Below are 16,578 nucleotides of genomic sequence, written 5' to 3' on the forward strand. Positions count from 1 at the left end.
ATAGCAAAACACTTAAGAGTGTATTCTACGACCGTAACAATAACTGTTCTATAGATTTTATGGCTCTTTATATTTTAGCAATCAACTTCACATTCATCACTGCAGTTGTTTCTTCCAGGAGTTCCATGAAACAATCAAACTAGGAATTATGACTCAGATTTTTTTTTCAGACAAAAACCCTGATTTCCAAAATTGCAAATCACCTTATCTTAGGGCACAGTGTTCACAGTTTCATACCCTGCACAGGACCATCCAAAAAGACATTTCATAAGTATTTTAACAATTAATATTGAAGAGAATGCTTGACAATATCCATTTTGACTCATAAAAATGGGTGATTAAAGGATCACAGATTAGAATGATCATAATGAGCCACAAACACACTGTACAATACTCCAAATTTGTGAACTATAGAAAAGCATCATACTAAGCATAACTCCACCCTATATGCTTTTAATATATAGAAAATGTTAAAAATAGAGGCCACCTAAAAATGTAGATGCAAATATGATAGTTCCAAAGTCTTCCTGAAAGGAATAGTGTTTACTCTTTTTCCCCAGAAAAACTAAGTTACTCAGGAAATACAACTCTAGAGTTCAAACCATTCGAAGACAAAAGAAAAAAATCAAGGCTCTAAGTGCATTTATTGTAATATTCTCTTACAACAGAAAAATATTAGAAACTGCCTTTGTGCCCTCTGACCAAAGCTAATTGAACTATGGTACATCTGTACATTTATAGAAGAAAAATGGAAATGACTATATGCTAAATGGGTAATTTTTAGTCATCTCTGCAAAGTGAATATGCGTTATATATGTTTGTGTGTTTCTATATGTATAGAGTCTACATATGCAAACACAGGTATTTTTACAGAGAGTTACCAATATTTACTTGTACACATGAATGCATTCTTTTTTTAAGAGTCAGTCATACTTTATTTTATGTGTGTGGATGTTTTGCCTGCATGTATGTCTGAGCACCACATGCGTGTACTGCCCATGGAAGCCAGAAGAGGGCATTGGATCCCCTGGAACTGAATTACAGAGAGTTGCTCGCTGCTGTGAGGGTGTTGAGAATCAAACTCAGGTGCTCTAGAAGACCAATCAGTACTCTTTTTTTTTTTTTAAAGGTGCACATAGAGTTTTATTGTTCTATCATGATAATTTCAGGTACACTCCAGGTGTTGTCACCATGAATTCTAATCTCTGACATCCTGAATGTTTTCATAAACAAGCAAGTAGATTGCTGGAAATTGATGGCATCATGAAGATGGATGATGATTTGACGTGGATGCTGATGGAGTAGATTCTACCCTTTCCTTGTATACTGGTAATTCCGATTCACCTACTGGTTTTGAGTCAGAATAGGTAGATGAACTGGATGAAAAATGAGGATAGCCAGGTTGAAAAGGAGAAGGCTCCGCTTGCATTTCAATACAACTGTTCCACAAGTGAGACACATCTCTGTGGTTTTGAGAAATAGAGGTTATAATGAAATTCACAGTGTTGTCATTTGCTTGAGTGTAGAGTCTCTGTGAGTCCATATGAAGAGAGGGCACCTCTTTTAAGGGAGCAGGGCACTGTGTTAGCATTTCCTCAGGGGGTCTAAAGGAACTTGATGTTGCAAGAGGAAAGTCACCTCTCATCATATCTATTGTATCAGAACTTCCTTGGGAGACAGAAGGCTTCTGTCTCAGATATACATTTGAAACACGAGGGCCGGACAATAGATTTCTCTCACTGGTTCGGACAGCTACACCCAAACTGTGGTCATCCATGTTGCCCAAGTCTGGACTAAAGTGTTTGTTCTTAAAATCTGGAAGCGATGGAGCAGCTCCTCGAGAAGCCGTTTTAATCCCTATTCTCCTTTTCATTCTTTCTATAAGATGGGGACAGTCTCTCAGAAAGTTTGGATTCTGATAAAACTGTAACTTACATGAGGCAGAGACTCCTTTTTCTTCAGCCAGAAAGTCAGGGAGAGAAGCAGATCTCTGGAAATTCTGTCTCATTTTTCTAAATCCATACAGATTAAGCTGTCGAACCAAACTCTTCATGCTATCGGTTTCAAATATTCTGAAGGGGGCCTTTCTTTCCAACACTTCCTTCTTGAAGAGTTCTTCATTAATCACGATGTAAGTCCCATCTTCATCCCACCAAATAGACTTAAATTTGTCACTTCCCACTATTTTCCAAAGTTTTCTGGGGAAGGTCATAGAAAACAAATTACTGTCTTCATCTGGCTCTGAGGCACAGAGGGTATGAGGTGGCCTCTTTATCAAGAATCGCTGAGCCAACACCTGAAAGGCACTTTCCTCAATAATAGCCCATAAGTCTGAGTCCTTCTGACCTGTGTTGTCGCACAGAGGATGACTGGAAGAGGGTTCTGAATCCGCTGGTAGATCATTAGGGGAAACATCCAGTGTTTCTGAAGGGGCCTCGGCCATATCCTGCATGCTTTACTTACAGACTTCCCATCTGAATGGCTTTGTATTCTGCAGCTTTCATTGGCGCTTCAGTAGTCCTGCACAGATGGAAGTAAGTGATGACACATAAAGGCAGTCAATCTGATAGCTGTGACATCATAAAATGACTGAGGGTTCCTGGTGATCACTGCATAACATTATGCCAAGTGTTCCTGCCCTATGCAAAAATGTTCCCAGTAAAGCAAGGGTAGCCCCTGACTTACTTACTGAGGATTATTTCAAAAATCTCATTCCTAAAGACACTTTTCCCCTTTTAAAATTAGACTTGATAGTATTTAAAAGAGGTTTTTATAATTTTAAATATACTTTGATCATATTCTTTCTCTCCCCAAGTCTTTCCAGATCTTCCTTCTCCTTACCCACCCAACTTTGAGTTCTTTCTTAAGAAGAAAAAAAAAAAAATCACAAGCAAAGGACCAATATAACAACAAACCCCAAAAGTATGAAAAACAAAATAAAACACAAACCAAAAAGTAAAAACAAAACAAAGCAATAAAATCCCATCAAACTGTAACCAAATAAAGTCATACCAAAAAAAGCTGTAGAGTCCATTATATTCTGGTCAACAACTGAATATGAGGCCTGCCCTGGATTGGTTGGTATACCAAGTGTCTCTCCATTGAAGAGACACTTTTCCCTCTCCCAGTAGGTATAAATGACAGTTATTAACCATTTCCCTAGTCCAACCAGTTCTTTTAAGCTCTGAGGCATCTTTCAAGCCCTTAAATGTTTAATTTTTATATATAATGTTCTCTCCAGCCCTAACATACTTGCATTCTTCGATTTATTTTATAAATGTATAAGGGAATAAATAGCTGTGCATACACATACACTTAGCTATATTTGCAGAAGTGAGAAAATGCTAGCAATATAAGTCAAAACTAACGAAAATGGTAGCTCTGGATACAGAGTAGGGCAGATAGGGCAGAAGTGAGACCCTTATTAAGAGCAAACACAGCAGTGGGCACAGAGCCATCAGAGCATCAGGTGCCTAACTCATCTCAAGAACGACTTGGTGCTGGTAGCCATGGTGGGATGAAGAAAATAGTTGGATAAGTGGACCTGTGATTGCCAAAAGAGGGTCCTGCAATGAAATGAGTATCCCGAGGAGGTCAAACCCGCCATTTCTGCCAAAAAAAAAAAAAAATGGTGTGGGAGGATCACCTTATGCATCTGTCAGGCAGTAACTAGTCCTCACTTCCTGGGCCCATCTAGATGGCAGCGTGAAATGAGACGGTTTCACAAATAAATGAAGGAGGTTACAGACTGTGACCTTACCACAGTTTTTATAAACTTAAAGTGGCCTGACCTCATCAGATAGATATTAATTACTCCTGTTTACTGAGTAGGAAAAACGGATGATAGTGGAAGGGAAGGGAAGTAGATAGAAACAAAGAAGGTCTTTGAAAAACTCGGAGTAAACGTGAGAATGGGGAAGTTACAGGACAAGTTAACAAAACAACAAACTGGTATTTTTTCCTGGACTGGAAGCTCAGGTGAGGCAAGGTGTGACATGGAGGGATGGGAAGGAACATGAGTTACTGAGTGTACTATGATACGGTTTTTAGCTTGTGTTTTTGTGGTTCTCCTAACAGTGCAGCGGGTGGGAGGCTCTCTTTGACTCTTATGCCTGCTCTTGGGGCCCTTTGCCTCCTACTGGGTAGCCTCATTTGGCCTTGATATGAGAGCATGTGCCCAGTCGTATTGTAATTTGTTATGCCATGCTCACTTGATATTCCTAGGAAGCTTGTTCTTTTCTGAAGGAAAATGGAGGAAGAGGAGGAGAAGAAGAAGGAAGAAGAGGAGGGAATCTTTAGGAGGTGGGAGGGGGTGGCTGTAGTGGTGGTGATGGTGATGGAGATGAAACTGGGAGGAGAGAAGAAAGGGGAAATTGCAGCCAGGATTAATATATGAGAGAAGATTTTTTTTTTCAAATAGCAAGTAATAGAATATTCTCAACTGGCTTTACTTTTTTGGATAACATCATTTTATTAAAAAAAAACATAAACTTAGCCAACTAAGTAGCAAAAGTACTTGACTGAAAACAGGATTAAATATGCCAAGGTGCAACTGTAAGATTTAAATAATCAGAATCTTTTCAACAAGTGATGCTGAAATAATTTGACATCTGAAAGGACTGAACATGCCAAAGCTGGAAGAAGGGATGGACGGAGAGAGGGAGGGAGGGAAGAAGGGCGGGAGAGAAGGAGGGAGGGACAGAAGGGGAGGAGAAAGAGAAAGAAAATATTGAAACACAATTACTTGCTCCACAAAACTCACTAAAACTGCATCACAGACCTCGATGTGGAATGTGAAACTATGAAATTCCAACAGATAACATGGAAAAAAATCTAAGCGGCCTTAATTTTAGTGAAAGAAAGGGATGAAAAATGGGACTTCATCTCTGCAAAAATCATCCAAGAGAATGACAAGATATACCACAATCTAGAGGGAAAAACCTGTAAAAGATGTATATAATAAAAGGTGCACAAAACATCCTAAAACTCAACAATAAGAAAAAAGCCTATTTTAGAAGAATTAAAAAAACTAACATAGACACTTCACTAATGAATAAACAAAGGAAATAAATGGAAATATAAAATGATTACATCATATTTCATCAGAGAAATGAAGATTAAAACAGCAATGGGATGCTACTTACATGCCAGGAACATTGGCCCCACTGCAGAGCACTGACAACAGCTAAGGGATGACACTAATGGTGCATCGTGTAGCTTTCTTAGATGTCAGCTATGATAGGAGGGCTCCAGGGGTATAGACCTGACTCTGCTTTGTTGGTCTCCTTGTGGAGCTCCAGATCTTAATTCTAGGCTCGGGGGTTCCTGCAGAGACTAATGAATCAACCAAAGACAATGCACGGAGAGGGCCTAGACCCCCTACTCAGATATGATCATCTCTGTCTGCATGTAGGTGCCCTAGTAAGGGGAGCAAGGGCTGTCTGATATGGACTCAGTGGCCGACTCTTTTATCAACTCCCCCTGGTGAGGTGGCCTAAGTAGGCCACCAAGAAAGAGGGTCCATCCAGTCCTGATAAGACCTGTCAGGCTGGGGTCAGATAGAAGAGAAGGAGACTTCCACTATCAGTGGACTAGGGGAGGGACATGGAGGAGGAGAAGGAAGGAGGATGGGATCGGGAGGGGTTGAGGGAGGGGGCTACAGCTGGGATACAGAGTGAATAAATTGTAATAAAAATTAAAAAAAAAAAAAAGAAGTGGCTCCTCATCTTCCCATTGACTGTGATGGCAAGGCTTTGGAACGACTGGGGCTCTCACCCACTGCTGCTGAGAATTCAAAATATTATTGCCACTTTGCATTTCTGGGTGTACTCTTACCATACAGGCAGGACACTCCCAAGGAGTTGAAAACTTAGGTTTTCACACAAAACCTTGCTCATGCATGTTTGTGGAGGCTTTACTCAACACTGCCCAAACTTGAAAGCAACCAAGGTGTCCCTAAGTGAGTGAGAGGATCTGGTATGCCAAACATTTTGAAAGTGACAAAATGAGGAGATGGTGGAGGAAAAAAAGGGGGGGGGATGGTTTCAGGGCTGATGAGAGTGGAGGGTGTGCAGGGGCTGTGTGGGATGGTGGAAGCATCCTGGCTGAGACCATGTTTGTATCTTAATCCATAGGAAGGTGCAGAAATCTCAAGTGTGCTTCTGCAGGTCACCAGGAAGGGACGATAACGATGGAGTGGCTGTGGGCACAGTAGCAGAGACACACAAGACAGCTCCGCACCTTCCCCTGTATGAAGAGTGTAAAACAGCTCTAAAACTCTTTTTTTTTTTTAAATTAAAACAAACAAACAAACAAACAAAAAACTTGTCTGATTGGGCCTTTTATAATGATCCAAAGCAAACACTAGCAGTTAGTTAGACCTTACTATGTCTTAACTGGGTGTGTAAAATTTGCCTGGATGTAATCTTCTGCTGTTTGTCCATTGCTAGAGGAAGTCAGAAACGTGTGTTATATGGATGTTTATGGGAGAATCAATTTAATGTCACCGTGTCTCTTGTCACCCAGTTCAGTGGGTTTTGCTTGTGTGAAAGTATGCGCAAACCGTTGGCAAGAAAGAGGACTAACAAAAATCATCTAGAGAGAGAAGTAACATATGTAAACTCCAAGGATAACCAGAAATGTGAGCTCCATACATTGATGTCAGGGGCAAGGCAAAGGGGAAAATGTTATGTGGAGAAACTGAAAAAAGTCTGACAGAAGAAAATTTACCAGAAGTTCAAGATTAAGTGACTTCAATACAGGCATCCTGTCAAGCACCCAGCAGCTCTAGAGATTTTCACACATACTAACTTAATGTTCACTTGCTAAGTCTACTATTATCTTTTAGACCCTCTAAAGAGAAATATTTTTCATCTTGTTCCCAGTGTTTTAAAAAGACACTTAAAAAGTAAATACTTATATTTAAAAAAGAAAAAAAAAGTTTACAAAATTGCTAACAGCCACGCACCAGGAAGCTGAAGTTTTAGATAAACTTCAAAGTAACAGGGGGACCCCAGGGCTGTTCTCTAGCTTAAAAACAGATCAAGCTGAGGGTCATATGTGTTTATGCCTTTTTTTTTCGTGCATTAAATTTCCCTTGTTCCTCTAACAGGATGAAAATACAGTATTTTAAGCACCTGTGATCTTTTTTTTAAACCAAGTTTTCTTTAGAATATGAGAAGTTACAAAGATTAATATTAAATCTAGACCCACGGGTTTTGGTTACAGTTTTAGACACATATTCTAATCTAAATCTTGGTTAAATGAACCATCTTTAATAAGCTTTGCTAGAATTAGTCTCACATAAATGTTCACCTCTTCTACATGTGAAACCGCTGTCCACAGATTGCCAATAACTGTCTAATCTTTTCTTGAATGAAGGTCTTGCCAATATACTTTAATGTGGGCTTTGAGGTGGTTATAAAACCAACTATTTAAGAACAGTCTGCTTGAGTCACAAAGAGTTTAATGCTACTATAGAAATAAGTCAAAAGACATATAAAATTCACTTGATGAAATATCACAAAGTTACACAAGGAAAGAGACAAAATAAAATAAATTCCCCTAATGTACTGCAAATATCAAGCACCACACACTACCTACAAGCCATATGTTTTTCCATCTGTTCCGTTATCATCAACTAAATTTATAGTATTTGGGCTATCAGAAGGATTGTCAAACATGAGCTGGGCATGATTTTAAACCTAGGTGTTACTGTTGGCTTGTTTCTTTCTTTCTTTTCTTTTCTTTTTTAAAGAAGATTCCACTTCGACACTGGTGCCCCCGTTGGGACCATTTAAGGAGTCCAGATGAAAATTCTCCCAGCATCTCTGAGGAATGAAGGTCAGTCACCAGAAGGTTTAGACAGACCACTACTAACTGATCAGTCGAGTGCTTTCAACATCCCGAGTACAACTTACGGAGAGGCTAGAATTTCCGAAGGCAATTAGGATCCTTTAAAGGTCAGAAGGGCGGGGCTTGTGGCTTTTGGTTGGGAGATTCTGCAGTTTCATAGGCCGAATTGGAAGGTGATGCTCTGTGGCCACCTCTTTGGCAAAAAGGTGTGATGAAGAGCCATCCAGGAACCTGTTCCATTATCTAAGACTTAAGCTGCCTTTGAGAAAGGGCATGTCCTTGTTGTGAGGGATCCGTGCCTGGCCTACATGGCAAAGACCAGAGGCCCCAGCTGTGGAACCGAAAAGTCCAGCATGGAACCGAAAAGTCCAGTAACACCCTAATCACCCTAGAGTATCTCATAAAAGCAATGACAAAAGAAGACAGACGTCTTAGACTAAGCGCCGACTGAGAGGGCCTCCGTTCTTACCATGAGACCACCCAGAGTCTGGGGAAACTGCCAGCTGAAGAGGCCAGAGCTGGAACTTGACTGAAGTAATTCGCTAGGTAACTCTTCCTAAATTGTCAAGAACTTGGGATGTCTGTAACATTTTAACTAACCTTTCACCTCTGTCACAAGCATTTAAAGGATAAGTGCCAAAGGAAAGGCATCAACTGAAAGTATACATATGGAGAACTAGTTGAAACCAGGGAATATGTATAAAAATAAAATATAGTTAGAATACAATGCTCTAGAGTGGGTCCATTTTCAATGTGTCCTGAATGCAAATTCATGTGTAATGTCTTTCCTCTGCACATCTATCCTGCACACCCTCCTTTCTCTCTCCCTCTCACTTACTCACTCAAGTCTTGATTGGGAAAGAAATAAAAAATGCTCTGAATTTAAACATGTCCCTAAGCTAAGATTTATATCATATTTGAGTTCAAGAATGTATCTTAAAATAGTCTAGAATCAATGTATCACACAATTGCATGCATTTGAGTGCATGCAAGTCAGAGCAATATCTATCAATAACTGATGTAGATAAACAACTTTAGAACATAATAACCGTCTAATATTATTAAAAGATGAAGTATAGTGTGTATATCTGTGCATAACAGGCATGTATATGCAAAATAAACTCATATAGAAATTTGCAAACTCTTGTGGATCTGGGACTCATGCCCAAAAAAAGTTCCAGGTAAAAAATAACTTTAACTTTAATGCACTATTTTATGACACTGAACAAGAATGAAGAAATTAGATAAAGAAGTCGAGAATGTTCGTTGGCTTTAAGGAACAGAAACAGCAAATGCTTGAAGTAAATAGGGTCTTAGCATTTTAGATGTCTGTCAGCTGTTTTTAACTACATAATTTTTAAAAAGTTTTAGATGCAGGAATAATCACAGCAATTGAAAATCAAGAATTTAATTTCTTATCCTATGGTGACTGATGATTTAAACAAAAATACGGACAGAACTATTTTGTAGGAGTAAATATTAAGATAGAGTATCTCACCCAGAGTCTTTCTTCTTGATTAGCTTCTTTAGGTATACAGATTTTAGTATGATTATCCTATGTTATATGTCTACTATCCACTTATAAACGGGACAGCCAAAGGAAGAGGGAGAAAACAGGGAAAAGGACAGGAACCTACCTTAGAGGGCCTCTCAAAGACTCTACCCAGCAGGGTATTAAAACATATGCTGAGACTCATACCAAAATTTGGGCAGGGTGCAGGAAATCTTAAGAAAGAAGGGGGAGATAGAAAGACCTGGAGGAGACAGGAGCTCCACAAGAAGAGCAAAATAACCAAAAAATCGGGGCACAGGGGTCTTTTGTGAGACTGATAGTCCAAATAAGGACCATTCATGGAGAAAACCTAAAACTTGCACAGATGTAGCTCGGGGCAGCTCAAGCCAAAAGGGTTCCCCAGTAATAGGAACAGGGACTGTCTCTGACATGAACTCATAGGCTAGCTCTTTGATCACCTCTACCTGAGGTGGGGCGGGGAGCAGCCTTACCAGTCCACAGAGGAAGACAATGAAGCCATTCTTGATGAGACCTGATAGACTAGGGTCAAATGAAAGGGGAGGGGCATAGAAGAAAAGAGGGAGGGAGGGTGGGATAGGAAGGGGGTGGGGAAGGGGGCTCAGCTGGGATACAAAGTGAATAAACTATAATTAAATAAATTTTAAAAGAAGCTAAAATTAAAGCAAAAAAATGATATTTAGAAGGCACTCTGCCTTATTTGCTAGTTTATAGGTTTGTATATGTATTTTGTTGTCAACTTTCTACTACTCCTATTTTGTCTTATCCATTGCACAAATAAATGAAATTAATTATACCAAAAAAAGTAAATATTAGGGTCTGGGGAGGTGCTCAATCATCAAGGGCTTGTTTGGCATGAGAATAGAGTTTGAGCCACAGAACTCACATTTAAGTGGGGAGCTGTCAATGCTGGGGAGATGGCTTAGTGGCTAGGAGTACTCATTGCTCTTCGAGAGGACCAGAACCCACACTGGGCATGCCACAATCACCTGTAATTCCAGCTTCTATGCACCAACACCTTCATCTAATCATATCAGGCACACACATCCACACCAGACATTCATGAGGATGCACGTGTGCTCACACATACATACACATGTGCACACACACACAAATGCATGCATGTAAGTAAACAATAAAATAAAACTTGTAAAACCATGCATGATCGAGCACACCTGGAACCCACACGCTGGGGATACAAAGGCTGGTGAAGCCGTGGGGCTCACTGGCAAGCCAGGCTAGCCTAATTACCAAGTTTCAGACTGCCAAGAGGTCTCAGAAGTAAAGGTAGTTGATGTCTGAGGAAACACACCTGAGGCTATCCCCTGACCTCCATAGACAACCTGCACTCTCACACACGTCTGCACACAAATGTATACGGACACACAGGAAAACAGATGTCAAAACCTAAGCGTCTCTCGGATGTTTAACATTAGGTGATTATGGTCTGTCCTGTGAACATCTGAAAAGTTGAGTACCTTCAAAGGCCAGCCTGAAATCCAATGCTGTGGAGATTGCTTCTCCCAGGAGATGGTGTATCTATATTTAGTTCCTTGCCTTCGTTTGTTCACAGTATACAGATGATCTACCATCATGTTTTAGTCTCTATAATTTTTCAAATTTTGGCTTCAGGACAAATTACAAATGTGTGTGTGTGTGTGTGTGTGTGTGTGTGTGTGTGTGTGTGTGTGATGTGCATATACTCATATAAACTAAAATCTATATGATACACAGTGGGAGTTTAGCAAATAAAGCACTGTCATGAGAAGTCAGTGTGCGTGATGACTTAGCCTATTCGTTTTTCTTTAAGAAACCAGTGCCCAAGGAGATACAAATCAGAAAGGAAGAGGTCAAAGTTTCACTATTCACAGATGATATGATAGTATACATGAGTGACCCCAAAAATTCAACCAGAGAACTCCTTCAGCTGATAAACACCTTCAGTAAAGTGGCTGGATACAAAACTAACTTAAAAAAAATCAGAAGCCCTTCTGTATATCCAAGACAAAAGGGCTGAGAAAGAAATCAGGGAAACAATACCCTTCATAGTATCCACTAATAACATAAAGCACCTTGGGGTAACTTTAACCAAGCAGGTAACAAGACCTGTTTGAAAAAAACTTCAAATTTCTGAAGAAAGAAATTGAGGAAGATATCAGAGGATGGAAAGATCACCTATGCTCATGGATCGATAGGATTAACATAGTAAAAATGGCCATCCTGCCAAAAGCAATCTACAGATTCAATGAAATTCCCATCAAAAAAGCAATACAATTCTTTACAGACCTTGAAAGAACAATTCTGAGCTTCATATGGAGAAACAAAACAAAAACAAAAACAAAAAAACTGCATGGCATTGGCATAGAAGCAGAAAGGTGGATCAATGAAACTGAATAGAAGATCCAGAAATAAATCCAAACACCTATGAATACTTGATTTTCCACAAAGAAGCCAAAATCATTCAATGGAAAAAAGACAGCATCTTCAACAAATGGTGCTGGTCTAACTGGATGTCTACAAGCAGAAAAACGAAAATAGATCCATATTTATTACCCTGCACAAAACTAAAATCCAAGTGGATAAAAGACCTCAATATAAAACCAGATACACTAAATTGGTGAGAGGAAAAGGTGGGGAAGAGCCTTGAACTCATTGGCCCAGGAGACAACATCCTAAACAGAACACCAACAGCACAGGCTCTAAGAGCAACAATCAATAAATGGGACCTCATGGAACTGAAAAGCTCCTGTGAAGCAAAGGACACTGTCATTATAATAAAAGGACAGCCTACAGACTGGGAAAGGATCTTTACCAACCATATATCTGACAGAGGGCTGATATCCAGAATATATAAAGGACTAAAGAAATAAAAAAGCAACAAATCAAGCAATCCAATTAAAAAATGGGGAACAAAGCTAAACAGAGAATTCTCTGTAGAGGAGTATAGAATGGCAGAAAAACACCTAAAGAGATGCTCAGTGTCCTTAGCCATCAGAAAGATGCAAATCAAAATGATCCTGAGATTTCACCTTAGACCCATCAGAATGGCAAAGGTTAAAACCTCAAGGGACAACACATGCTGGAGAGGTTGTGGAGAATTGGGAGCCCTCCTCCACTGCTGGTGGGAATGTAAATGGTACAACCACTTTGGAAATCAACCTGGCCCTTTCTCAGACAATTAGGAATAGTGCTTCCTCAAGATCCAGCCATACCACTCCTAGGCATATATCCAAAAGATGCTCAAGTATACAGAACATTTGCTCAACTATGTTCGTAGCAGCTTTATTCGTAATAGCCAGAACCTGGAAACAAATAAGATGTCCATCAACAGAGGAATGGATACAGAAATTGTGGTACTTTTACACAATGGAATACTACTCAGCAACTAAAAACAAGGAAATCATGAAATTTGCAGGCAAATGGTGGGAACTAGAAAAAATCATTCTGAGTGAGGTATCCCTGGAGGGGAAAGACACACAAGGTATATACTCACTCATATAGTCCTATAAGATATTATAAACATACTGAAATCTATACACCTAAAGAAGATAAACAAGAAAGAGGACCTGGAGTAAGATGAACAATCCTCACTTAAAAAGACAAATGGGATGGACAGGGGAAGTAGGAGAAAACAAGTAACAGGACAGAAGCCTACCACAGAGGGCCCCTGAAAGACTCTACCTAGAAGTGTATCAAAGCAGATACAGAGATTCATACAAACATTTGGCAGAGTTCAGGGAATCATATGAAAAAAGGGAGAGTTAGTATGCCCTAGAGAGGACAGGAGCTTCACAAGGACAAAATATATCAGGGCACAGGAGCACTCTTGTTCCTCCAACCAAGGACCATATAAGGATATAACCTAGAACCCCTGCTTGGATGGAGCCATGGTAACTCAATAACCAAGTGGGTTTCCCTAGTAAGGGGAACAGGAACTATTTCTGATATAAACTCAAAGACTGGCTTCTTTACCTCCGCCCCTCAACTCCCCGGGGAGGAGCAGCCTTGCTAGGCCACAGAGGAGGACATGACAGCCAGTCCTGAAGATACCTGATAAGCTAGGGTCAGATGGAAGGAAAGGAGGACCTCCCCTAGCAGTGGACTTGGAAAGGGGCAGGGAGGGAGGGTGGGATTGGGAGGGAATGAGGGAGGGGGCTACGGCTGGGATACAAAGTAAATAACCTGTGATTAATATATATATACATATATATATATATATAAATTATTTTTAAAAAAAGAAAAAGAAACCCAGTGCTCCAGGTACCATCAGTATTCTTTGGTTCTTAAACTGTTAAATTTCTTTTGTTGTAATCTCACAGAGTGAAATGTTTCTTTATTAAACGATGAGAGCGTGATAACCTAGGGCATAAGAGTGAATTCTACCTCTTATTCTAAGTCTATAACCACTCTACATTTTTTAAATAAAAAAATCAATTACAGTCACCTTTGACCATACTAGACAGTAGATGTGTTTGTGTATTCATGTGCTTAAGTGTGTATACACAATTTTATAGCATTCTTGTCTGGGGACTTGGTGTATGCGTGTGTGCATATATGTAAGTACACATATCTGAAAAGAATTCTTGAGTCTCCCTTATTGATATAAACCATGGATACGCTTGGTTTGGTTAAATTGCCCCTGCCAGGTTTATTATCTACTCTTTCCCCTGCTGTTAGCATGTGTAATTGTATGGTTTTAAGAACTTGAGTGACTCACCATAAAGCAAGCTGAAAAAATAAGGGACAGATGTGTTTCTATGTATTTTTTGAGGGTTGCTAGGATGGGAACCCTTTCATCTAATTTCGGAATCTCATCTCAGAGGTAGCCCAGGCCTCCTTAGAGGACCTCTCCCTGAGCCCTGAATCCCTCAGCCACCAGGAGGGTGGAATGTGCCCTCTGACCTGAGTGATGGAGTGACTAGCAGCATAATGCCCCACTCCCCCATCCACAGGAGAAATGGTTGCTGCCTTGTCTTTCAGGAAGCTCAGATGAAGGGAAACCTTCCTACACACAAATGAAAGGAACGGTGAAGCGCTTCCCTTCTGCTCTTCAAGGCCTGATTAACAGGAGACAGCCTAACAGATAATTTGTGATGAAAGAGCATAAACAGGGCTACGACTGTTGATCAGGTTTCAAATTTTTGGTCTTGATTCTTTAACTGCAAAGAACAACAACAACAACAAAAAACCCACCCCATGGTTAATATAACAAAAAGCAGACAAGAGCCAAAACTCTTCATGAGAGGTCAAACTGGCAGCAAAGATGTTTAACTTTTATAGTTTCTGGAACAAACAAGACAGCAGCAGTGTTCAAACCATCCCCCACCCCTTGTGAAGCAGTCTTTCTACATGCCACAGGTTGACCTAGAACTCACTTCACTTCTGAGTGAATGGGAAAAAAGTGCTCAGTCAAGTTCCTCCTTTAACAAATCTCAGGAAACTCAATGCTGGTTTTAAAAAAAAAAGCAATAGAAATGGCTTTTGTATCCATATGTGGTCCTTGGTTGGAGATACAGTCTCATAAAAGACCCCTGTGCCCAGATATATTTGGTCCTTGTGGAGCTCCTGTCATCTCCACGTCGTACTAACTCCCCCTTCTTTCAAATGATTCCCTGCACTCTGCCAAAGGTTTGGTAATGAGTCTCAGTATCTGCTTTGATACATTGCTAGGTAGAGACTTTCAGAGGTCCTCAGTGGTAGGCTCCTGTCTTGTTACTTGTTTTCTCCTACATCCAATGTCTATACCATTTGTCTTTCTAAGTGAGGGTTGATCATCTTACCCAGGGTCCTCTTTCTTGTTTATCTTCTTTAAATGTACAGATTTCAGTATGTTTATCCTATTTTATAGTTTAGTACCCACTTATAAGTGAATATATACGGTATGTGTCTTTCTCCTTCTGGGACACCTCATTCAGAATTATCTTTTCTAGATCCCACCATTTGCCTGCAAATTTCATGATTTCTTGTTTTTAATTGCTGAGTAGTTTTCCATTGTGTAAAAGTACCACAATTTCTGTATCCATTCCTCAGTTGAGGGACATCTGGATTGTTTCCAAGTTCTGGCTATTACAAATAAAGCTTCTACAAACATTGTTGAGCAAATGTCCTTGTTGTGTACTTGAGCATCTTTTGGATATATGCCTAGGAGTGGTATAGCTGGATCTTTAGGAAGCACCATTCCTAAAGATGAGAAAGTGCCAGATGGATTTCCAAAGTGGTTGTACAAGTTTACATTCCCACCAGCAATGGAGGAGGGTTCCTAATTCTCCACAACCTCTCCAGCATGTGTTGCCACTTGAGTTTTTGATCTTAGCCATTTTGATGGGTGTAAGGTGAAATCTCAGATGTAGCCCATGGTAGCTCAGTATCCAAATGGGTTCCCTAGAAAGGGGAACAGGGACTATTTCTGACATGAACTCAATGGCTGGCTCTTTGACCTCCCCACCTCCCAACTCAAGGAAGGTGCAACCCTGCTAGGCCACAGAGGAGGACTTTGCAGCCAGGCCTGAAGATATCTGATAAGCTACGGTCAGATGAAAGGGGAGGAGGTCCTCCCCTATCAGTGCACTTGGAAAGGGGTAGGGAGATGATGAGGGAGGGAGGGTGGGAGTGGGAGGGAATGAGGGAGCAGGATACAGCTGGGATACAAAGTTAATAAACTGTAACTAATATTTAAAAAGAAAAAAGAAATGTTTTTTTTTAATGGTCTTAACTTTTTGTAAGGATCTCATAACTTGTTACTAATTGTATAGTGGGATTTCACTCCCGGGCAGCATGCGGGGTGGCATATAGTTCTCCATTCAAACATAAAGGGATGTTTTTTCAGTTCCTTATGATTGTGCTCTTGGCTGCATTAATACGGTGTCCTTCGTTTGCAACTTGAAGATGATGTTAAACTACGAGGCAAACCACGGGCATGCTCCTTTCAAACCAGGGCCAGCATCTCACACTGCTGGGAAGAAAACCAAAGAAAGTGTGTATCCAGGCTGCAGCATCACTCAAGGTTTCCCTGGGCAAGAGCTAGGCCCTACTGAGGAAAGATTAGTTGTGTGCATCGTACTCTTTAACGCAGTCCAATCCATCCATGTCGGAACTGAGAGAGGAAGCAGCTAGAACACTAGAAGAACCTGCTGCTGTTGGAGGCATTATTCTTACTCCAAAAGCACTTGAAAAGACATGGATGTAGAGGAACT

The 16,578-nt window shown here is 40.3% G+C and overlaps 1 protein-coding gene across 1 annotated transcript; it reads right to left on the reverse strand.

Annotated features, from left to right (window-relative positions):
* Positions 1–1,116: 1,116 nt before the first annotated feature.
* Positions 1,117–2,516, reverse strand: LOC110557741 (heat shock transcription factor, Y-linked-like). The gene has a single exon (XM_021652326.2). It carries the CDS (start codon positions 2,450–2,452, stop codon positions 1,262–1,264), a length of 1,191 nt encoding a protein of 396 aa, XP_021508001.2. The 5' UTR covers positions 2,453–2,516; the 3' UTR covers positions 1,117–1,261.
* Between the last annotated feature and the right edge of the window lie 14,062 nt (positions 2,517–16,578).

This window comes from Meriones unguiculatus, chromosome 15 (assembly GCF_030254825.1).
Source record: "Meriones unguiculatus strain TT.TT164.6M chromosome 15, Bangor_MerUng_6.1, whole genome shotgun sequence".
NCBI lineage: Eukaryota > Metazoa > Chordata > Mammalia > Rodentia > Muridae > Meriones > Meriones unguiculatus.